Below are 23,395 nucleotides of genomic sequence, written 5' to 3'. Positions count from 1 at the left end.
CAGACAGGACATTTCCCAGAGCCTCTGCTCTGCGTTTGCAGGATTGAGCGCAGCTTATTTGCATTTCCTTCATTTGATGAAAGTGGGTCTTTTCTCTGCCGTCTGCCGAGGGATTTCAGCGCCACGCTCCCCTCGCCGTCTGCTGCCGTTTCCCCGCCGGCTCTCCGCAGGACAAGACGGAGAACACGCCTCGCCGTTACTCCCGTCTGCGGGCGAGGGCGAGGGCGCGGTCTTCGATCGACCGGACAGGCCGACGATGGCGTCCTGACGGGAGGTTTGATGGAAACTGGGACAGAAGTTCCTGAGAAAATAAGTGTTTCTGCTTCCGTGGCTCTTTCGTTTCCTGCAGTCCTAATAGAGCAGGATTATCCACAGTGAAGATGAAAAGGTTTCATTTCCCTCTGAGCCTGTGTGTGTGTGTGTGTGTGTGTGTGTGTGTGTGTGTGTGTGTGTGTGTGTGTGTGTAGCTGTACATTGTCACAGAATGAAAATAGCAGCCAGACAAAGTGAGTAATTATCTGCTCTCCGTCTCTCTCCTCCTTGCTGTATGTCTGCTCTTCATCTCCCTCCGTCTTCCTCCTCCTCCTCCTCCTCCTCCTCCTCCTCCTCCATGCTGCTTTCTCATCACTTGCTCCCACTTTTCCACTTTTTTCCCCTCTTTCTGTTCCGTGTTTGTCTGCGATTACATGTAGAGAACATGCAGTACCGCTGGATTTTTCAAACCCTGTTCCTGAAGCTCTCAGCCGTCTGTGGAGCTGAAACCGTTTCCTTATTCTTCTCTTTCAGCCCAATCATCCCAGTTTGTGTTGGAGCATTGGTACAGTGGTTAGCAGCTTTTTAATCACATATTGTGTTGTTTTCTTTTAAAACAAACCTGCCGACAGTCTGAACAAACAGCTGTGCTCCTTTCCGGAGTGGAGGATTGAGGCCAGGACCGATACGCTCTCATATTCTGGAAGTAATCTCTGCTGAGCCTTCTCTGTCCAGAGGATCTTTGTCTTCCTGGTGACAGTTTGGTAAAAGACTGCAGAGATATGGACAGCTGCTGCTGGACAGACATAAATCAGAATGGCTGCTGCGTCCTTCAGGCCAGTTAAAGAACTGTCCGGCTTGTTAGAGTTTGGCGGCGCCGTCCTCTGTGGTGGAGCGTGAGGACGACAGCGTCTGAGACGTGACTGGATTCGGCTTTCTCAGACACTTTGGTTCAGAACTTCACATTTCCAGTGACAACGAGCCGCTTTGAGCCCTGACAGGTTTTGTCTGCTGAAATTGAAGGTGCTGTAGTTTTACCGCTTCCTGTGGACGGCTGCAGAAGAAGCCTAATTGAAAGAAAGTCGACGCCGTTTGTGTGAGTTCTGCACATTAATGGGAGGAAAATAAGCGTTTCCTCACGGCGCTGCAGGAGTCTCCGCTGGAGCCAAAGCTTCAGTGGACTTTGAAGTCTCATTCTTCATCATTTATTCACAAGGTTTATTTCCATTGCCCAATGCCAAATTCTGCTTTTATCAACATGCCAGCCGGCTCCCATCAGCCAAGAATCACATTAACTTTTATTTTTTTAACATTTCCCACTCAGTTTTCAGCAGAAAATGTTAACACTTATACAGTCTAACAACACTAAATATCATCAATGCAAAGGTCTAATTAGCCCATCACTGTAAACTGGAAGCCAATTCAGACGACTACAACACCCACTGTGTTCCATTACCCCTAGAAGTACACAGTAACTCAATATGGTGATAAAAAGCTGGCGATGGAGACATCTAATTTGGAAAAACCTCCCAAATATGGTTAAAAAGTCTTTATGCTCTCATGAGGAGGTTTTTCAGGCGTGTTTATAAAGAAATATATTGCTAAAGTGTAATGGAAACACCTTTTCACCATTTACACTCAGTGGACGTGACGTTTGACGTTACAGACCAGGGTTGCCAGATTGGGGGATTTCTGCCCAGTTATGCATCTTTTGAACACACTGGGCTGGAAATAAATAATGACTAATGTAATTCCAGTCGTTTGGATTGAGATGTTTGGTTGCTCATGTTTCATGTGGGAGTTGGGGAGCTGTTTTCAGCAGTTTCAGTGATCCAGGGGTTGAGAATCAGTCTGTGTCGTCTGTGGTCTGGCTGCTCTGTTTGAGAGGAGCCTGATTTTGTCTTCATTGTTTGGTGCAGTTTTGTGTTTATGGCCTGTTTTTTATTATTATGCAGATAATAGTTGAGTTTTGAGTTGGGCAGGTTTTACGTCGCTGACTCAGATGTGGCAACCCTGAACGTGACCGGTCCGTTCAGCTGAAGATGGCGCGGAGCGTTGGGAGACAGAAATCTTTTTGCACATCATTAAAGATGAAATATATCCACCATCCTTGGATGCAAACAACAACGAAATGCAGAGTTTTACAGGGAAAATGCTAAATGTTTGTATCTCCGTCTTCTTCTGAGCACAGTCTATGAGACTGGTACAAGGTTTACGGCTTATGAGCGAAACGCCGTTCAGTGGAAATCACAGTTTTACTTTGGCAAAATTTGGAAATCATCACACTTATTTTTCGCAGGCTGGCAGTCAAATATGACTGAAATCCAGCAGTATGAGGAGATCTGGAGGGAGATCTGTCCGGTAGCCTTCACCCCAGACAGCAGCTGCTGATTTCTCTGGTTTGACAGACGGTTCAGCCCCTCTGACCAGAAGAATCCGCCAATAACGGATACTGTGATTAACAGGATGAACTCATTTATGAAAGCGTGAGTGCTAACCTTCAGCGACTTGCTGCTACCCAGTAGAGCTCTGATGGACCGGCAGAGCGGTGGAGAGACACTGAACCCTGCTCATCTCTCCCTCAGAGCCTCACTTCCTCCCCTCGCTCTCCGGAGCGTCTGTCTATATTTAGACAGGCGGCGGCCGTGCGCGGCCCGCCGTGCACGGCCGTGCAGACGGGTGTTAATAGGATCCCGCGCTGTGTTCGGTGATCGGCTGACCTCAGAGAGAAACACCGGCGTGAAAACACTCATCCGTGACCAGAGAAACACTCCGCGCTGTGAAGCTGTGGTCTGAGTCAAGAGCAGCAGGCTGGAGCGGCCGGAGTCACCCAGCAGGTTTAGTCCAGACTGAAAACTCTGGAACGGAACTCAAAACGGAACGTTTCTGTGATGTTCTGGAACAAATTCCAGACAGATACTTCATTCCAAAACACACTACCTGTTTCACGTTTCGTAGCTGTTCAGTTTAACTAATTTAGTCTATATAATTTAATCTTTTAGTCACATACTTCAACACGTTTTACATTTTGTGTTTATTTATCCGGAGCCACGTCGTGAACAGTGTCAGACGTGATCACACATTTAACTGATGCAGAACACGCAGCGTCTTTACACTCCTTTAACATTCACCGCTCCGCAGAAAGATGGTAACACACACACACACACACACACACACACACACACACACACACACACACACACACACACACATATACGCACAGTCAAAAGCATGTTGTTAGTCGCAGCCCACAGGCTCGGTGTGGAACTGCTAATTAGAAGTCCATTAAATTTCTCCATAAACAGAGTGTGAGCTCCTCTCACTGCCAGTTTAACAAACAATACAGAGTGAGTGTGTGTGTGTGTGTGTGTGTGTGTGTGTGTGTGTGTGTGTGTGTGTGTGTGTGTGTGTGTGTGTGTGTGTGTGTTGTTTTTAAACCGACAACTTCTCATTTCACATTGTTTATTTAATGTCTTTTCCGTCCTTGTCTCACACAAAATGTACACACACACACACACACACACACACACACACACACACACACACACAGCCGCGAGAAGTAATTATCTCCCATTTTCTGCCACTTTTCAGCCTTGCTCTACAGAATCTGTGTGTACTCGCAGCTACTGAATGGCGGAAACTTTTTCCGCGGCTGCTGCGCGACATCCACCGCATTGTTCCACACGTCGGGAATTTCAAATTAAATGTCAGAAGTCTGCGCTCGTCTCCTGGCAGCTGTCAGAAATTCAATTAGAGGAGGAGAGAAATGCGGCTGGCAGACAATAGGTAAGATTACAGTAATGCCGTTAGCTGATTAGCGCGATTCTTCTGCCTCCGCTCGGCTCGCCGCCGAGTCGTGGAGACCTCCTCCACCCCGACGGACGTTTCCACCGCGCCGCCTTTCTTATCCTTAATGTGATTAGCAGTGAGAACTTCCAGATCCGGGCTTTATGGTTTAAACACTGCAGCAGGAGTCCAGAGATCCATTTTTATACGTCTTTCGTGGCCTACAGGTTACAGGGGGAGGAGTGGGGTCGAGAGATTGCAGGTTTGATTCCCAGAGCAGAACGATCACCACTGTCGGTCCCTGAGCTTGACCTTTGACCTCAAGGATTTATATTTTCATTTTTTTTCCTTTTCTTTTCTCTCAAACCCACATTTCCTAATAATGTTGACGTGCACTGTTCGTCCGTCTCGGAAAGTTTTCACAAAATTTGATCCTAATTTAATTTTCATCTTGGTATTATTTACACTGGGACTAGTTTTCAGAATGACTCCTATCTCTGGGCTAAAATGAGCTTTAAAAAAGGCAACAAAAACAAAAGAAACTGAACACAGCATAAAAATCCCTGAAGTAGTGAAATAGCTAAATTGTGTTAAAGATAAACATCCTGTTGCTGGAAGCAGCAGCAGCATTTCAGAGATGCTGCCTCTCCCGCCGCCTGCATGGAGACGGCGCCGCCGCTCAGAGGACGAGCCATCAGCTCGTACCAGCGCGGCGGACAGCCACAGCCCCGGTGAGGACACGCCCACTCTGCTTCCTGTGGGTGTGTGAAGCGTGCCGGAGCGTCGAGGGCGCTCCGATGAGGCCCGGGGATCTCGGAGGACTCGGCGGGGCCGATGGCTTTGGGCGATGAAGCTGCTCTGAACACCTTCCAGATGGTGAGGGACGGCGATGCGGCGAGCGAGACGATGCGGCGAGCGAGACGATGTGGCGAGCGAGACGATGTGGCGAGCGAGACGATGTGGCGAGCGAGACGATGTGGCTCGGCCATCCTACCCCGGGCTTTTCCAGCAGAACACTTTTTAAGCACATTAAATGTCTTTCCTTTCATTCTGAGCGTCCGCTGTGAAGATATGAGGATTTAGATCACTATCCTCATTGATTCTTTTCCCTGCCTTTGGCTGTTTGTCTCGTTATATTTCTGCATCTCTTATTATTTTACAGCTTTTTGCTTCTTTTCTGATCTCAGTTCAGTTAGAAGCCTGTGTACCGCTGAAGGACTCGTTAAATCACTTTAGAAAAGAGGTTGTGTTGGTTCCTAGACCTTCTCAGAAGAGTCAGATCTTAATGTTTCTGCCGTGTCATGATGAGCAGAATTCACTGGTTATCCTACACACTGACAGACCGATCATGTTTCCTCTCCTCGTCTGTCTGCTGCTATCGATTAACCAGCCAAACCCTCCGCTTTTAATTAAGGGATGTTTCCACTGGAAGCTAATGCTAACGGCTACCATCAGAAGGCTGGGTCGGTTTCACCCAGTGGCTCGTCCTGCGGCTCATCGATTGGTTTTCCTTCTCTCCCAGTAATTAGGGGCTCGCTGAACGGCGCCGTTACAACATCAGATGTGTTTAATGTGATTGTGTGATGATCGCCTGCTGCTGGTTATTAGGCCGCTAAATGAGGACGGAGTGGAAAAATGAGGAAACGGCGGCCGGATGGGTCTCTGCAGCGATGTTCCTGGACGTATGAGTTTCATCACTCACTGTAATTACATTTATCTGATAATTAAAAGAACTTGTCTGCTGATTACTTTGGCATTATCTCCAGCTGCAGCGCTCGTCTCCAGCAGGCAGAGAGAGACGGGAAGCGTCAGGATTCTCTCATTCTGCTGGTATTCTGCTGATGTGTTTCTTCAGCCGTTAGCATGTTGACACACATTTAGCCTCACAGCTTGCAGTGTGAAGCTAATGTTAATTCACCAGCCTCTGAAAACTGCTTCGTTTTCAGTCTTTCTGCCGTTTCTACAGAAACAGACATTTTCAAAACGTCGTGTAAACGGAAAACCTGTCAGAAGTGGAAACGCGTTTCTCACAGCAGTGAATCCAGCTTTCAGCCGTTCCCGTCCGTGATGGATGCAGCCGACATTTCCAGAAAGAAATCTCATCAATTATCATTAGAGCCTCTCCAAACATCGTCATTACCGATAATGGCGTGACTCCCCCCCGCTGTATTGATGAACAGCTCGGCGTGGGGAGGACACGACTCCAGGACGCCGTCCGTCATTCAGTCCTCGCGGAGATTTCACTTCAGCTCTTCCTCGTCTTCTCTCACATTCACAGATTCCACCTCAACACAGGTGGTCCGCGGGATTTGAAGGCTGGGGCGATAAAACATGTGCTACACTTGTTAAATCCTCCGCTGCATTAGAGAAATCCTCCTGGCTTTGCTGAAGGCTGCACCATTATCCACTCTCCTGCCTGATTTCCAGAGCTCAACGTTACCATTTAGGCTGCTTTTCGGCAAACTCTGGGCAGTGTGGGAGAAAACCGCCGCTGTCAGCGGAGAACCATACACACATTTATCTTCTTGACAGTCTCCACTTCGACGTCTCCTCCACTTCTAAAGGCTTCTTTTGAAATTCCACCTCACTCGTGTCAAAGCAGTGAAAGCAAAGTTTTTCCAAGTCAAACATCAAGAAGTTCGTCAATCGGATGACTTATAATCATAGTTTTGAAAAGAAATCTGAAATATTAAAGTGAAATATCTACTAACCATAATACAATACAATGCAGCCTAAAGATTCGCCCCATTACAGCAGGAGCAGCACGTTATCGTGGGAGTTTTTCATCTTGGAGTAATGTCAATTCTTCAGGGAACAGTGTGTCGTCGAGTTCAGTTTGGAAACACCCATCACAGCTTTCCTAGCTCATTCTGAGTTTCATTAAAACATTAGGATGTTTTTAATTTACAGGAAGACTCTGTTGCTGTTTCATGGCAGGATCTCATGTTTCTCTGAATCCGCCCTGTAAGAAGTGAGAACGGCTCGTTATGATGCTCACTAACTGTCTACTAACCAGGTTGACTAGTTTTGTCCATAAATGATCAATCCATGACCCGTCTGCCTCCGATAGACCGGTACTCTCTGCTTTCACTGACTGGATTGGTTAATTGTCTGTTTTTACAGCATGACAGCAGAGGAGCCAATCAGAGGCAGGGTCCAATCAGAGGCAGGGTCCAATCAGAGGCAGGGTCCAGTCAGAGGCAGGGTCCAATCAGAGGCAGGGTCCAATCAGAGGCAGGGTCCAGTCAGAGGCAGGGTCAGGTGGATCATGATGAGACGAATACTGCCGGCCGATAAGATGAATCACTGAACAGACTTGTCTTTCCTGCCGCTGTTTCTAAGAAACGGGGTTTCCGTGCTGTTTGACCTACTTCTCTTTCATGAATCCATTTTTCATGCTCCAACACAAACGGAGTGAGTTACCGCCGTGTCTCCAGACCACCAGGGGTCAACGAGAAGCCTTCAGTCAATACAGCTGAGTCTGCTCTGACTTTTCAGCGAGCGCAGTTCTCCAGTTGTCAATCAAAGCTCAACCTGAAGCCAGAAGGTTTCTGCTCAGTTTGAGTTTCTACAACTAAACTACGACACGTCGGACCTGACAACGCTCTGCCCCGAATCCCTGCTAAACACACTGACAGCTCCACCCAGCTGAGTTTCACTGTCACTACTGCTTGACAAACGCCACACGACTCCGTCTTCCCGGTCCTCCTGCTCAGGTTGTTGTCTCCACAGCTCGTCTCCATCAGCTTGATATAAACAGAGCCGTCGCCGTCTCCGTCCTCTCGGTAACCACGCCGAAGAACCGCCGTTGTTTCTCACAGATGAGAAGTTTCCAGGCCTGTCAGACGGCAGCCTGATGCTAACGAGTTAATCCATAATGTGTGTGTGTGTGTGTGTGTGTGTGTGTGTGTGTGTGTGTGTGTGTGTGTGTGTGTGTGAGCAGAGGTTCCCTGAGGGACGAGCGCAGCGCCGTGTTAATTAGCAGGAAGTGCTGCCCAGAGGTTCGGACCGCCGGAGGACAGCTTTCATCTCCACACACTCGCTGATGTGGGCGATGCAGCTCGCTCTGCGTCAGGCTTTCAGACACTCCCACACAAACATACGGAGCGGCAGATCCTGCCAGCGTGTGTGTGTGTGTGTGTGTGTGTGTGTGAAAGAGCTGCTTCTTCTTTGTAAATAACACTGAGCTCATTTCTTATCACACATATACACACACAAGGTGAACTGAACAGGAAGTTTTAATAGGCTCCTAATTAGCTCAATTATTGCGTGTGTGTGTGTGTGTGTGTGTGTGTGTGTGTGTGTGTTCATTTGATCATGTCGTATGGGTGAAAACATGTCGATTATCTCCTGCAGACCTGATTCGATGTTGCTGTAAGTTGACTTTGAGCCAGAGTTCATGTTGGCGGACTTAATCCACACCAGAGGAACGTCATCTCCACCTGTACGGGTGGAGGAACACACACTAACCTCCACCTCTGACTCTCGAGCCACTGTGCTGGTGTTTGAGGGACTTTTACAGTGTGCAGTACAGGCGGTCTTTACAGTTCATTTGACTTGTATATTGTGTGTGTTTTCCTTTCTTGTGTGGAGTAATGAAGTGACTTTGGTTCAGAACATCAAGCAGGAACTCTTGCATAAGCACTGAATTTACAGTCTGTTCCCCTTTCGTCATCCTCATTAATACTAGAGAATCTGCAAACCGCGGACGTCACTCATCCTCTCTCGTCTTCCTGCAGCTGACGGACGACGTTTTGGAAAACTCACAGAGTGCCAGGATCTTTTATGAGTATTGGAGTCGATGCCGGATCCCTGATTAATAGAGACTGTGGTATATTTCACTGTGTTTCAGAGCTCCGCTTCTTGTTTCACACTCCGTCAACATGTTCAGTTGTTGTGTTTCACGCTCGCCGTTAGTGCGGCGAGTCAACGCTTCCTGGACTCTCTGGAGTTATTGCAGCGGTCCTCAGAGCGTGACGCCAGCCATCCGTGAACCTGTTTGTTTGAAGGCGTGAGTGTGTGTGTGTGTGTGTGTGTGTGTGTGTGTGTGTGTGTGTGTGTGTGTGTGTGTGTGAACTCTTCAGAAGCAGAAACAGGGACGAGTTCAAGACGCCAGGACGACTGAGTCTGAGGCTCCGTTTCCATGACAGCGTTTCTAGTGAATCTGTGTTTCCTGTTTACACGGCAACGTTTTGAAAACGGTGCAGTTTTCCTGCTTGGCCACCAGTGGGAGCTGTTGTTTGTTTGTTTGTGTGATGAAACCACACATGCGCTGTCACTGAGCGTGCGCAGAGCGATTTGCGGTGCACGTGGTGACCAGCAGCAGTTCCTTTATGGAGACAGAACCGCAGTGTTTTCCGCAGGTTTACTGTCGTTTTAAAAGAAAATGCTTTTCCAGTGACTCCGAGCACCGTTGTCGTGTCAGACGTCTCCAGAACTGAAAGCTGGATCAGGATATTTGTAATAAACTAGCTTGATTCTCCTCCTCATCCTCCAGATGTGCATCCGCCTCGCCGTCGCCTGAATGGAGGACTGAAGCCGGGGCCGCTAGCCTGCTCTGAAGCTACACACATTGTATTTATGACTGGTGAATTCATACAGACAAACTGGGATGTTTAAACGTTGAATCACATCGACGATGCTTGGTCCGTGCAGCTGGTTATTTTTAGCGGGAACCTGTTAAGATGATTAAGTCTCAACAAAGCGTGTGAGGATTCCTGCCTCGCTGTCTGGTGCAGATGCTTCAAACCTCCAGAGCTGCCAGAAGATCTTTTCTTGGCTAAATAGGTCTTTTATAAGCTAAGCGTTAACTTCCAGGAAACCTCGGTACCGGAGAGCATCGCTGCTGGAACAGAGTCTTCCTTTCTTCCCTCCTGCCTGATCCTCTACCTCTGAGTGCACGAGATGCTGTAAAGAGTTTATTGCTCTGCAGATGTTCAGGAAAAAGCCCAAACCGCACCTTCCCGACAGCGGCGGCGTGCCGCCGGCAGCCGCCGCGCCGTTTCGCCGTGCTGTGATGACAGAGCGGCGGCGCTCCGGTTCGCCGAGGCGGAGGAACCCAGAGCGCTCAGAGGAGGAAGAAAGGCTGGTGGGACGGCGAGGAAACGCAGAGCTTCACCGAGACAAACGATGACAGAGAACATCAAGCGTCGACGGTTTCAGGAGGAACTTGGCAGGATTCTCACTTAGCGAGCGTTTGATTCTTCGAACAGCTTTCATCCAGGGGAGGCTGGAGCGGCAGCCGAGCTCCAGGCCTGGGCGGCCGGTCGGGAGGAGTTCAGCAAACTAGTTAGTACTGTTTAGCTGCGATGCTCCTGCTCACCACTAGTGGGAGCTACCGAGAAGATAACAGGCAGTATTTAGACTATCAGTGAAAAAATAAAGACATTAACACTCTGCCACTGCTCCACCCAATCAACATGTAAAAGCCTGGCTAGCTAGCAGCTAGCAGTCACACTGCTTCTTACCTTTGCGTCCGTTGCCAATTAATGAATATTTCCAACCAAATCTGAAGTTGATGTTTAGTTTTTTGCTCCAGTTTGATGTGACTGGATGAGCTAAATCGCCGTCTGTCCTCACAGAGCGGCGCCTCGGACTCCATCAGGGTGTGACGGTGTTGTTCGTGTCCCGGCAGCAGAGTGTCCGACACAGCAGCCTCACTTTGTCTTCCAGATGGATCTGTTTCACTCGGGTCTTGTTGTTCGACCCTCTCTGGCGTTCCTTCTCATTCCGCCTCCTCCCTTTCTGCCGCTAACGGATCACGCCGCCTCTGGATCGACCCGATAGTTTGCCGGCCCTAATATTTCAGCCGTGGACATGATGAAGAAATGATCACAGGCTGTTTTCATCCGTCAGTCAAGCGGCTGGAAGCTCCTTGTCCCCTGATGGAGGATTAAAGAGGCTGGCCGTGTGCTGAGCGATGGCGCCCGGCGCCCTCAAACTGTCACAGGTTTCACACTCATGAGACTCTCGGCCCTGCCAGAGGGTCCTTAACCCAAAAAAAACAGTAATTTTCTGGATCCTCGTCACATTCCTGCCTCTCAGACTGCGTGCCAGCTGCCTGGCAGCCAGCCGGAGGTTTTTCTGTGGTCGATCAGATTCTGGACTCAAATCCACAAACTGAAATGTAGCTGCGGTTGTAGCTGTAGTGAAAAACAACTCTTCAGATGAGTGTGTGTCATTTGAACCCAGGGTGTGATTCATATTGAAGGGAGGAGGAGGCGGGGTGTGTAGCACCCAGTTATATCAGAACAACACGAAATGCCATAACTTCCACATCCTGATGGGATAAAACCTGCATTTTGTAATAAATAGAATAAATAAACAATGCATGTTCTGTGTGTTGGGATTACCATTTTGCATTCAGTCCAACAGAGGGCGCCACTCGTAGTGGAGGTAATGGTCAAAAAGTGAACAGCGATGGTGAATAATGGTAGTTTGTCATTCTTTTCTAACCCCAACACTGCCCCCTCATGGGGGCAAAGTTCACCACGTTTTCTTTGGCTCGCTCAACTCCATAATTGAAACAATGGCTGAAATGTGCGTCTAAGTTGAATTTGCTTGAATCAGTTTTTCCACAAAGTGAATAATTCAACAGGCTAATGGAGAATAAAGTGCTATAGTTACGCATCAAATTATGCATCGTGATGAACAAAATTCAACCTTCGTACCTTTAAGAGAGTGCTTGTTGTGGTCAGCCCGTCATGTGCAGGAGATCACCTTCAGACTTCTGGTCTGTCATTTGACAGTTTTCACCTCAGACAAGAAGGAACGGCTCCGTGAAACTCCATGAATGTGATCCGCCTCGAGCGTTACTCCTCCAGTGGTTCACTCAGGTGAATCTGCTGTGTCGGGTAAATAAACGGGAAACTTTCTGCCTCAGCAGCCGCGAAGCTCACTTCACATTCAGACCAAGCTCTGGTGTAAGGTCAGAGGGAGACAAGCCCTCCACTGAGAAACCGACTTCAACACCAGGCTGGTGAATGCGTGAGGAGGTGTATCTGTGTGTGTCTTTGCTTTTATACCGACACAATGAAATACTGAAGCCTTCCTCTGTCCTTGTAAATGAACGTTAGGCCCCACTTTGAGAATCTGTGAATGTGTGCATCGATGGATTTGATGGTTCTTTCTGGGCCGCGATGAGAATGAAGCTGGAGAGAAATGTGGTTTAGTGTTCCTCCGATCTGACAGTGGAAACAAAGGCAGGTTAACGTTGATTTAACCAGACGCTGTGGGCGGGAGTCTCATCCGGAGCAGACGGACCTTTAGCTGCCGAGCGAGAGCGCCGGCCTGCCAGGCGGCGTTTTATCTGCAAGGACTCGCAAACGGGAGTCAAGAAAAGGAAAATCCAAACCTTTTGGCTGCTGGAAACACATGCAAAGTGTTTCTGAGCGTGCGTGTGTGTGTGTGTGTGCGTGTGTGTGTGTGTGTGTGTGTGTGTGTGTGTGTGTGTGTGTGTGTGTGTGTGTGTGTGTGTGTTTACCTACCAGGAGTGTAATTGGATAGCTGTCAGTGGGAGTTACAATGCCATCAGATTCACTGCGGTACGTTCAGCAGCAGAAGTACAAGTGCTGCTGCTACAGTCTCACACACACACACACACACACACACACACACACACACACACACACACACACACACACACACACACACACACACACACACACACACACACACACAGTGATCATGCTGACTGTGTGTAGCGTGTCTGTGTCTTTGCATGTGACAAGCTGTCACTGGAGCCTTTTCAGATAACACACACAGACACACACACACACACACACACACACACACACACACACAACAAACAAACAGATAAACAGACAAACAAACAGTAGGTGTGGTGACTGGTGAGGATGGAGCTGACGGGGTCAGCGACATGTGACAAGCTGCGTTTCGCCTGCTCCATCCACTGGATCTGCTCCTGTCGGATAGCATCGGACACTGCCGAGCGTGTGTGTGTGTGTGTGTGTGTGTGTGTGTGTGTGTGTGTGTGTGTGTGTGTGTTTGAAAGAGCTGAGAAACAGAAGTTTCGACCTTGAACAAAACCAAAGAAGAGGGAAAAACAAAAAGCAGGCCTGACAGCTCTGGGCTGGAAACAGCCTTTGTGAAGGGAGAGTGTATTTCGGGAGGCAGGTACTGACGTCCACCGTCACGTCGCCGCTTCTCCATCTCCGGCTGGCGCGTGAGTCACGGCGCCCTGGAACACGTGGCGGTTTCTCTGCGCCGGATGCAGTTTGGAAAACATGAAGGGGCTTTGAAGAGGTGCAGCGACGTGGCAGCAGGGCGACGGCTGAGAGGGGGAGCTGGAGTCACACACTCGTATTTACAGGTTAACTCACCTGTTAAAATACCAAGACCTTATAAAACAAGCGTCACCATGTGTCAAAATGTGTCCCTAATTACACTGGCAGCCAACGATTTAATGATTTCCGGGAGCATAATCCTTATTTTCTGGGATTTCTGGGTGAAAAGTCAAACTTTCGTTGCTGTAGTTTTGCTGGTATTGAAATGTCCAGCTTCATACCATGTGTGACCACTAGGTGTCAGTGCATGACAGCAGAATGCTGTTACCATACCACAGAAACACCTGTACTGTATTTGACTGAAAATATCTCAGAAATTAAACCTGTGGATGTGCTGAATCACAGCTGTTAGGTCTGATTTTTGTTTGTGTGGATCCTGAACCGGCGTCACGCTGAGGAATGTTTCTGGCTTTCACGTCCCTCAGTGCTTAAGTTAATGGCGAAATGTCTTTATTTATATCACGTCTCTAATTTTGTTTCAATGCGGATTGTGTGAGTGAATCTCAAAGTAGAGATTATGAAAATGAGCGAGACAAAGAAAAAAACACAATCGGATCAGAAAGCTCCCACCCGCTCTCCCACTCCGCCGCTATTTCCAACCAGCTCCCCTAATGAACAGATAGATCCTGTCGTCTGTGTGTGTGTGTGTGTGTGTGTGTGTGTGTGTGTGTCATAAATGCGATGCAAATAGCGTCTGGTTACTTGGCATTCTAAATGTTGCAATTATAAAAGCAATTTCCCAGAGAGAGAGAGAGAGAGAGAGAGAGAGAGAGAGAGAGAGAGAGGCAGTCATCACACAGGAGGACAGAGAGGCTGAGAGGAAAAAATAAAAACAGGAGGAAAGACTGAATTGTTTTTACAGATAATCTGCAGTTTTTTTGTCAGAAAAAGGTGCAACGATTCTCTGAAATGATTCTCTGGAACGATTCTCTAAAACACTTCTCCAAAATGTCTCCCCAAACTGACTTTCCAAATGATTCTACAAAACGATTCTCCAAAACATCTGTTCAAAACAACTTTCCAAATCTATTCTCCAAAAGAATTCTCCAATATCCAAAAACATCCCCAAATATTCTTCAAAGAGCCGAAAAGCTTTATTGACAAAGAAAAATGGGAAATTTCCCAGTTTCCACCATAATCATCTCTAAATATTCAATCTTAACGTGCAGTCAGCTGCTGCCAAAACTCCTTGAACATCAAGTCCTTGTTTCTGGACTACAGAACGTCAAAGTACCGTTATGCTTTTGATGAAGTCTTGACTGATCAAAGGATTGTTTTGATCTCACTTCCAACATGATGTTATTGGCTGTACCAACCATCTGTGGAGCCAACAATGCGACCTTCAGCTCTTCCTTCAGTACCATGAGCTGTTCTCCATTTAACAGTACTGTAAATATACACCGTCCACACTCATCACCACACCATCATCTGCATACCTGGACATCCAGCAGACACTGGGCTTAACGGAGCATCATGCTGTAAACTTCTCTGAAACTAATAAACAGTGGTGAACTGATTAGGTTCCAGTAGATTGTTGTGTCATGAAGCGCTCGCTCCACTGGTGAAAGATGAAATCGCTGCTCACAATAGCACAGTGGTGCAGCAGATGAAACGGCTCAATGTATTCATCTGTGAATGTGCACGCAAACCTGTGTCCTGCAGAAGCAGACTCAGCCCGAAGCCACAAGTCAGTGACTGAGATGCTCCGAAGCCTCCAGCAGGCAGAAGAACTCATTTCATCAGAGCTGCATGTCTTTAAATATCCTGAATGCACCTCACTGTGCACTGAGCACAGCTCTCACTGTGTGTGTGTGTGTGTGTGTGTGTGTGTGTGTGTGTGTGTGTGTGTGTGTGTGTGTGTGTGTGTGCGTTGTCACATGTTTTTTTTCCTCCTCTGTTCTTTCTCTGTGAAAGCTTTTCAGCACATGTCAAAAACCTCACATCTCTCCCTGGCAGAAAACATGTCTCTGTCTCACACACACACACACACACACACACACACACACACTCACACACACACACACATACACACACACACACACACACCCGCGGCTCTTATCGAAACACGGCACGGTGCTGTTTAAGCTGTTGAGGTGTCAGTCTGGGTGGCTGCTCCATTATTGCGCCCACTGCCTGCTCCTCGCCTCGCCTCCGTCAGTCCCGGGTTTTGATGAAGTCTGACTGAACTGCTGGACACAGCTGGAGCTGCAACAGCTGGAGCTGCAACAGCTGGAATCACAGAGGCTCAGAACACACAGTTCATCTTGACGTGAACCTGTTCACTGCGCACACATCAGGACTGCTCCACCCACATGAAGCTACGCTTTAACCTGCTCCACCCACGCTCCTGCTGCTGCTGCTAGCTGCTAGCTAGCCATGTCCAGGCTAGGTTTCCGTGCTAACACGGCTCCCGTCCACTGCGAGCTGAAAGATCTGCTTCACTCCACAGATTGAAGCCTTGAAGGCTTCAGGAAGTTTCTGGAACATGTAGCGTCTGAACACTGGGAGCAGGAGCGATGCTGAATGATAAAGCTGTTAAAGGTTGTGGAAAAACGTTTCTCTTTACTCGTAATACACGGTATATTTTCGGGAGAGTGATTCTTGACTGTAGAAGTTTCTGACAGTGTTTTCATCCCGTCTTGGTATCTGTTTGGAGCAGGACAGCTCTCAGAACTCCATCAGTATCCATCCCCAGACCTCAGCTCCACCCGACCAGGCGGCCCCTCAGCTCTCTCTCTCTCTCTCTCTCTCTCTCTCTCTCTCTGCGTCTCCTCTTTCTTTCTTCCTCTTGCTCTTCATCTCCAGCCCACCTTTTCTCTTCTCCGCCTTGATCTCCGTCCATTCTCCACCTCCGCTGCTCTCCGTCTGCTTGGCAGCTCCTGGACGTCCTCTGAGGGACGATCCAGCGACAGAGCTCTGCGCCGCATTCTGACTGGGCGAGCGTCCCGGCGAGCCGCTCGGTCTTAATTAGGCAGAGACTCCGGCGAACATATGGAGGACCAGAGCGGAGAGCCGAGGAGGCGGCGGGGCAGCGCCACACACTCCCGTCTTCTTCACACTCCGCCTCAACTCCGCCCCCTCAAAGGTCAGGCTCGGGGACCTGCGGCAGGATTCAAACCTGCACATCCACCTCTCTCACTCCACCACAGCGGGGCGCTGGTGTCAACTGCATCCTGTCCCAAGTTCTCCGGTCATCTCAGCTGCTTGGCTAATCTTGAGCTAGCCTAGCATGGCTCCAGTTAGCTGTGACAGCTTTTCTCCGCTGATGTTTCAGACCAACGCGAGAACAGGTGACGGTGGAGTCGCCTCTATGCCTGAATAAGTGTGTTTTTGTACATTGAAAAGGAATAATTAACTGACTCCTTCGGAATGAAGTGAGAAGGTGATAAAGAACCAGAGCTTTTGTCGTGGATGAACGGCTGAAAACTCCCCGACACACTTCATGTTCCTGCAGGAAACTCATTAATTCTGACAACAGACGCTTTATCCACAGAGGCAGGAGTCATTTACTCACTGATTGCTCTATAATCATAATAATCATGATATTTAATAATATTAACACACAAAAGAGTAAAGTCAGACCTTGCCCGAGCAGACTCGGGGTTCTGGAGGTGGCTGGGTTCGTCTCACGCTGATGTGAGCTGATTATATCAATCAGCCATCGATAGCGGCGCAGCGCTCCGCTGTGCTAACGATCGGCCGGCCTCCCGCAGGCCGCCGATCGATTACGGAGGAGGTCGATGTTAATTCCATCAGCGTGGAGGCACACAATGCAAGCTCTTCCATTTCGTTTTCGGCCATGTCGGTTCTGCCGTGTGTGAAACGCTCATGAGTCAGGAAAGGCAGGAATGAGGAGCCGTCCGTCTGAGCTTTCACACAGTGTGTGAGTGTGTGTGTGAGAGAGTGTGTGTGCGAGAGGCTGCGGGGTCTTGATGTCGCCAGGCTTTTCCCAGCATTATCAGCCGGCTCGGTGACATGATCCTGCTGTTGAATGAACGCCGTCTTTGTGTTTCCTCCCAGCGTCACCGCCGGCAGACGTCAGACGTCAGAGCTTCACTCCCTCCATGATTAGAGGAAGTGCAGAAGGATCCGCCAGCTCCTAGAACAACAAATCAGCAGAAGTCTGGGTGTAATTATCGACTCAGGCCTGAAATTCAACAATCACAAAATCAGCTGAACACAGTTTGAGGATTTACTGTGGAGGAGTCTCTCCAGGTGTCAGACAGCTGCAGCTCGTCCAGAACCTTCACCAGGGTTCACTGGGGTTTTCAGGGTTTCCAAATAAAAAAAAACTGTGTCGTTCAATCCTTTATTTAATTCTTCTCCTTGTTGTTTTTGTCTTTATTGTATTACTTTACTCTTTATAAAGAATCTCCCATGAATGATTCTGTTTCAGTGATGCTATAAACTTACTTTTTATTATCGCATTTCCATTGTTCTACTGGGGGACTTCAACGCCCACGTGGGCAGCGACAGTGAGACCTGGAAGGGGGTGATTGGATCGCACGGCCTCCCCGATCTGAACCCGAGTGGTGTTCTGTTATTGGACTTCTGTGCTAGTCACAGTTTGTCCATAACGAACACCATGTTCGAGCACAGGGGTGTCCATAAGTGCACTTGGCACCAGGACACCCTAGGTCGGAGGTCGATGATCGACTTTGTTGTCGTGTCATCTGACCTCCGGCCGCGTGTTTTGGACACTCGGGTGAAGAGAGGGGCAGAGCTGTCGACCGATCACCACCTGGTGGTGAGTTGGATTCGCTGGCGGAGGAGGAAACCGGACAGACTTGGCAGACCCAAACGTGTTGTGAGGGTCTGCTGGGAACGTCTGGCGGAACCCTCTGTCAGCATGGCTTTCAACTCCCACCTCCGGGAGAGCTTCTCTCATGTCCCGAGGGAGGCTGGGGACATTGAGTCCGAGTGGACCATGTTCTCCACCTCCATTGTCGAAGCAGCTGCTCGGAGCTGTGGTCGTAAGGTCTCCGGTGCCTGTCGTGGCGGCAACCCCCGAACCCGGTGGTGGACACCGGAAGTAAGGGCTGCCGTCAAGCTGAAGAAGGAGTCCTATCGAGCCTTGCTGGCTCATGGGACTCCCGAAGCAGCTGACGGGTACCGGCAGGCCAAGCGAACTGCAGCCCGAGCAGTTGTGGAGGCAAAAACTCGGGTCTGGGAGGAGTTCGGGGAGGCCATGGAGGAGGACTATCGGTCGGCCTCGAAGAAATTCTGGCAAACCGTCCGGCGCCTCAGGAGGGGAAAGCAGGTCTCCGCCAACACTGTTTACAGTGGAGGTGGGGAGCTGCTGACCTCAACTGGGGATATTGTTGGACGGTGGAAGGAATACTTCGAGGACCTCCTCAATCCCGTCGCCACGTCTTCCGTGGAGGAAGCAGAGGCTGAGGTCTCAGAGGTGGACTCGTCCATCACCCAAGCTGAAGTCACTGAGGTGGTTGGCAAGCTCCTCGGTGGCAAGGCACCGGGGGTGGACGAGATTCGGCCTGAGTACCTTAAGTCTCTGGATGTGCAGGGACTGTCTTGGTTGACACGTCTCTGCAACATCGCGTGGCTGTCGGGGACGGTGCCTCTGGATTGGCAGACCGGGGTGGTGGTCCCCCTGTTTAAAAAGGGGGACCGGAGGGTGTGCTCCAACTATAGGGGGATTACACTCCTCAGCCTCCCCGGGAAAGTCTATTCCAGGGTACTGGAGAGGAGGATCCGACCGATAGTCGAACCTCGGATCCAGGAGGAACAATGCGGTTTTCGTCCTGGCCGTGGAACAGTGGACCAGCTCTATACCCTCCATAGGGTGCTCGAGGGTTCGTGGGAGTTTGCCCAACCAGTCCACATGTGTTTTGTGGATTTGGAGAAGGCATTCGACCGTGTCCCTCGTGGTGTCTTGTGGGGGGTGCTCCGGGAATACGGAGTCCGGGGCCCCTTGTTAAGGGCCGTCCGGTCTTTGTATGACCGGAGTAGGAGTCTGGTCCGCATTGCCGGCAGTAAGTCGGACCTGTTCCCGGTGCATGTTGGACTCCGGCAGGGCTGCCCTTTGTCACCGGTTCTGTTCATAATCTTCATGGACAGAATTTCTAGGTGCAGCCAGGGGCCGGAGGGGTTCCGGTTCGGGAACCACAGGATTTCATCTCTGCTTTTTGCAGATGATGTTGTCCTGTTGGCTTCATCGAACCCGGACCTACAGCATGCACTGGGGCGGTTCGCAGCCGAGTGTGAAGCGGCAGGGATGAGGATTAGCACCTCCAAATCCGAGGCCATGGTCCTCGACCGGAGGAAGGTGGCTTGCCCCCTCCAGGTTGGTGGAGAGACCCTAGCCCAAGTGGAGGAGTTCAAGTATCTTGGGGTCTTGTTCACGAGTGGGGGACGGATGGAGCGTGAGATTGACAGGCGGATCGGTGCAGCGGCTGCAGTGATGCGGTCGTTGTATCGGTCCGTCGTGGTGAAGAAGGAGCTGAGCCGAAAGGCGAAGCTCTCGATTTACCGGTCAATCTACGTTCCCACCCTCACCTATGGTCATGAGCTTTGGGTCATGACCGAAAGGACAAGATCCCGGATACAAGCGGCCGAAATGAGCTTCCTCCGTAGGGTGGCTGGGCGCTCCCTTAGAGATAGGGTGAGGAGCTCAGTCACCAGGGAGGAGCTCGGAGTAGAGCCGCTACTCCTCCACATCGAGAGGAACCAGCTGAGGTGGCTCGGACATCTGTTTAGGATGCCTCCTGGACGCCTCCCTAGGGAGGTGTTCCGGGCATGTCCCACTGGGAGGAGACCCCGGGGAAGACCCAGGACACGCTGGAGAGACTATGTCTCTCGGCTGGCCTGGGAACGCCTCGGGATCCTCCCAGAGGAGCTGGAGGAAGTGTCTGGGGACAGGGAAGTCTGGGCATCCCTGCTGAGACTGCTGCCCCCGCGACCCGGCCCCGGATAAGCGGTAGAAAATGGATGGATGGATGGATGGATTTCCATTAAAAATACTTGCCATTATTAGTCCCAGTAACGTGTGTGTGTGTGTGTGTGTGTGTGTGTGTGTGTGTGTGTGTGTGTGTGTGTGTGTGTGTGTGTGTGAGACCTCCCTCCATCCCGCTGAGATGTGGTTTTATCCAGTTTGAGTGGCGTTCTGACCTGACTGTGAAAATATCTGCTGACTCTTCCGTTTCTTCCTGCTGCTGTTGCTGGACGTCTCTGGGGGGCGATTCGCCTGCAGGGGGGTCCGAGCCTGAGATACTCGATTATATATCTATATATGTACATATACTTGTACGTACATAAACATATATACATATAATTCTATACAGTACTTTACTAAACGTGAATATTCGGACAGTTCATGGCAGAAAAATGTAATTTTCTAAGAAAACTGACCTTTAGAAACCATAAGTAGAAGTTGTAAAACAAATCATCGCTGCTTTCTTTGCATTTTCTGATGATTTGTTGTTGTTTCCCTGCAGGTCGGAGGTCAGTGAAGGCAGAGGAACCGGTGGGATCGAGATGATGTCCATGCAAAGTGAGTGTTCCCGGCGTTTTCCTGCACACACACCTTCATCCTGACACAGTGTTAGAAACGACTGCATGAGATGGGTTGAAACGCAGCGCATAATGTGTGACGTTTATTTTAAAATCTGCATTAATAATTCAGCTGAACTCAGAGTGACTCAGGCAGCAGTTCCAATAGTAGGAGAGGACGGAACCTAATGTTTTCATTTATAAGCTCTAAAAACACCAGTTTGAATTGTGCCAAACTGGAGAAAAAAAAAAAGCATCATTGTGGGTAAAACTATTGATCTCTTCAATTAAAGTCATATTTATCATTGAAGATGTTGTGGCTGCGATGGAGATGAGATATATTAGCTGTAAATTATACAGAAAGACATCCCAGATATTGCAAATGGGAATTCTTTAACCATCAGAAGAACGTTTCTTCGTCTGGATCTCAGCACTTTGTAAAGTCGAGATGAGGAAATGTGGTTTTCAGCTCCATGTGAGGAAAACTCGTCCTCCCACTGAACCTCTGGATTAGAGGGAGATCATTTCACTCCCACTCAGGAAGAATGTGTTGGACACCCTGGTTTGGACCGTCCATGTTGCTGAAATGTTGATGCACGTGCTTCAGACTGCTTGTTTAAAGGAGATTCTGATCAAAATGAACCTTTCTTTAACCGCACTCTTCCGGTTCTTGAGCCGGTCACCGTGGAAGCAGCCTAACCATGACGTACCGTTACAAATGTTCCAACAGACCAGACAGCCCGTCGATGAGACGATCGCAGTGCCGTTATGTGTCGCTTCCTTTGCCTCCCTGCTCCGACACACTGGCCTCCAGCGAAGCAGTGTTTATCAAACCCTGCAGTCTGAGAAGACGCTTGGTTTGAATCCGGAGCAGTGGAGCAGATCAGTCCAGACGAGCAGGAGGCGGTGTGTGACGGCAGGTGGACGCCGTGGCAGTGACGGTGCGGGTGTGTGTTGTGTGTGTGGCGCAGTGAGCGAGGCGGACAGCGTGGTGAAGGTGGCCGAGTGGCAGCAGACCTACTACGCCTCCGACTCGGGGATCCAGTCCGGGGCCACCACGGTGCGGGACGACGAGAGCAGCGAGTACAGCGGCGGCAAGAAGTACGCCGGCAGCACCGCGGCCAGCTCCGCCGCCGCCGCCGCCGGGCCCGCCGCGGCCGGGGGCGGCGGGGACCGGGACCGGGACCGGGGGGCCGGCGGGGCTGAGAGCCCCACAGGTGAGCAGAACCTCCACCCTGATTCTCCTCAAGTCCACTGAAACTTCACCAATTCCCGGGACGTGCTGAGCAGCCATATGAAGCGCTCTCGAGAGCCGATGGAGGTCAAGGGTCAAGCTCAGGAACCCACAGTGGGGACATGTCCTGACGCTTTTCCTCTGATGACACCTACTAACAGGAAAAACTACAATCCAGCTTTAAATGACGTGTTTAAACTGTCGTCTTCCCGTTTGTGGCATTCACCCTGGTGTAATCTGAAGCCTTGGATTCTGCCTGTCAGCTGGTCTCAACCGAGACGGTCAGACCGTGGACTGTATGAACCCTCAGTCACCTCTCATAGAAAGCTATCAATAGTCATTTTCATATTTTTCATGGACGCTCTGACTGCTGACAGTCGTTTGGATCCTTCACTTCACGCTCTAACAGGAAGGTGCAGCTCAATTTTGACTGTAGTATTGAGAAATATATAGATCTCTAGAGGGCATAAACAGGTTATCTAACACTGAAAAATCAGTGATGAACTCTAAATAACATCTCAGAGAACATGAGTAGTGTAATGTTTAGTTTACAGTCGTCATTTGTGTAAAAAAAAAACCCTAAAATTATTCTCAACTTTTGCATTGTTCCACAAGAAAATACACTGAATGAATGAATGAACTTAGTGTTTTATGTTTATTGTGTTTAGAAGTTTTGATTTAAAAAAAACAACCTGTTAGACGTTGGCATGAGAACGATCACTGACCTTTGCTAACAGGCGACGTTCGTTCTCATCGATCCGGTCTGGGAGGTTTAATTTTGACCTTCAGTCGTCTGTTAAAGTTTCCTGGATGGAGAAACTGAACTCCATAAAGATCACAATTCTGTCTCATCAGTCACAGTTTAAGATCTTATTTACATGACTTTTAGCTGAAAATTATGTAGTTTTCCTATCCGGCCACTAGTGGGTGCCGTTGGGCTTTTTTTTTTCTCATTCTCACTAATATTGAGAGTACATAAATATTCCGATGGACAGGTCCAGAGCCCTCACCGGGACGGAGACCAGACCGTAACTAAGTTAAAACAAGCATTAAACTGACAGAATGGATGAAGAGAACGACTCGAACAGTCGACATAATTGACTGTGAAAATTCATTGACGGCGTAGCTTTTAGCTGACTTTTCGTTTTGTGCCCAGAGGATCCCTAATTTTCCCACATCCTGTTCACTGTCTTTGTAAAGCGCGCAGCGGTGCATGCTGGGTGAGTTTCGCTGTGTCGCCCTGGAGCTGCCCTCAGCTCAACTTTGGTAAAACGTCTAAATTAGCTGCAGTGGAGTAAAAACGAGGCCA

At 49.3% G+C, this 23,395-nt stretch overlaps 1 protein-coding gene across 2 annotated transcripts in view; it reads left to right on the top strand.

Annotated features, from left to right (window-relative positions):
• Positions 1-23,395, top strand: part of LOC115387400 (junction plakoglobin-like) — a 75,141-nt gene that overhangs the window by 21,209 nt on the left and 30,537 nt on the right. For both annotated transcript variants that reach the window (XM_030090103.1, XM_030090102.1), the window contains exons 2-4: positions 7,579-7,585; positions 20,798-20,853; positions 21,824-22,069. In XM_030090103.1, the coding sequence (XP_029945963.1) occupies positions 20,838-20,853; positions 21,824-22,069 (262 nt within the window). In that variant the 5' untranslated portion in view covers positions 7,579-7,585; positions 20,798-20,837. The remainder of the gene's footprint in view (positions 1-7,578; positions 7,586-20,797; positions 20,854-21,823; positions 22,070-23,395) is intronic.

This window comes from Salarias fasciatus, chromosome 4, assembly GCF_902148845.1.
Source record: "Salarias fasciatus chromosome 4, fSalaFa1.1, whole genome shotgun sequence".
Taxonomy (NCBI): Eukaryota; Metazoa; Chordata; class Actinopteri; order Blenniiformes; family Blenniidae; genus Salarias; species Salarias fasciatus.
This window is presented reverse-complemented; position numbering and strand designations above follow the sequence as displayed.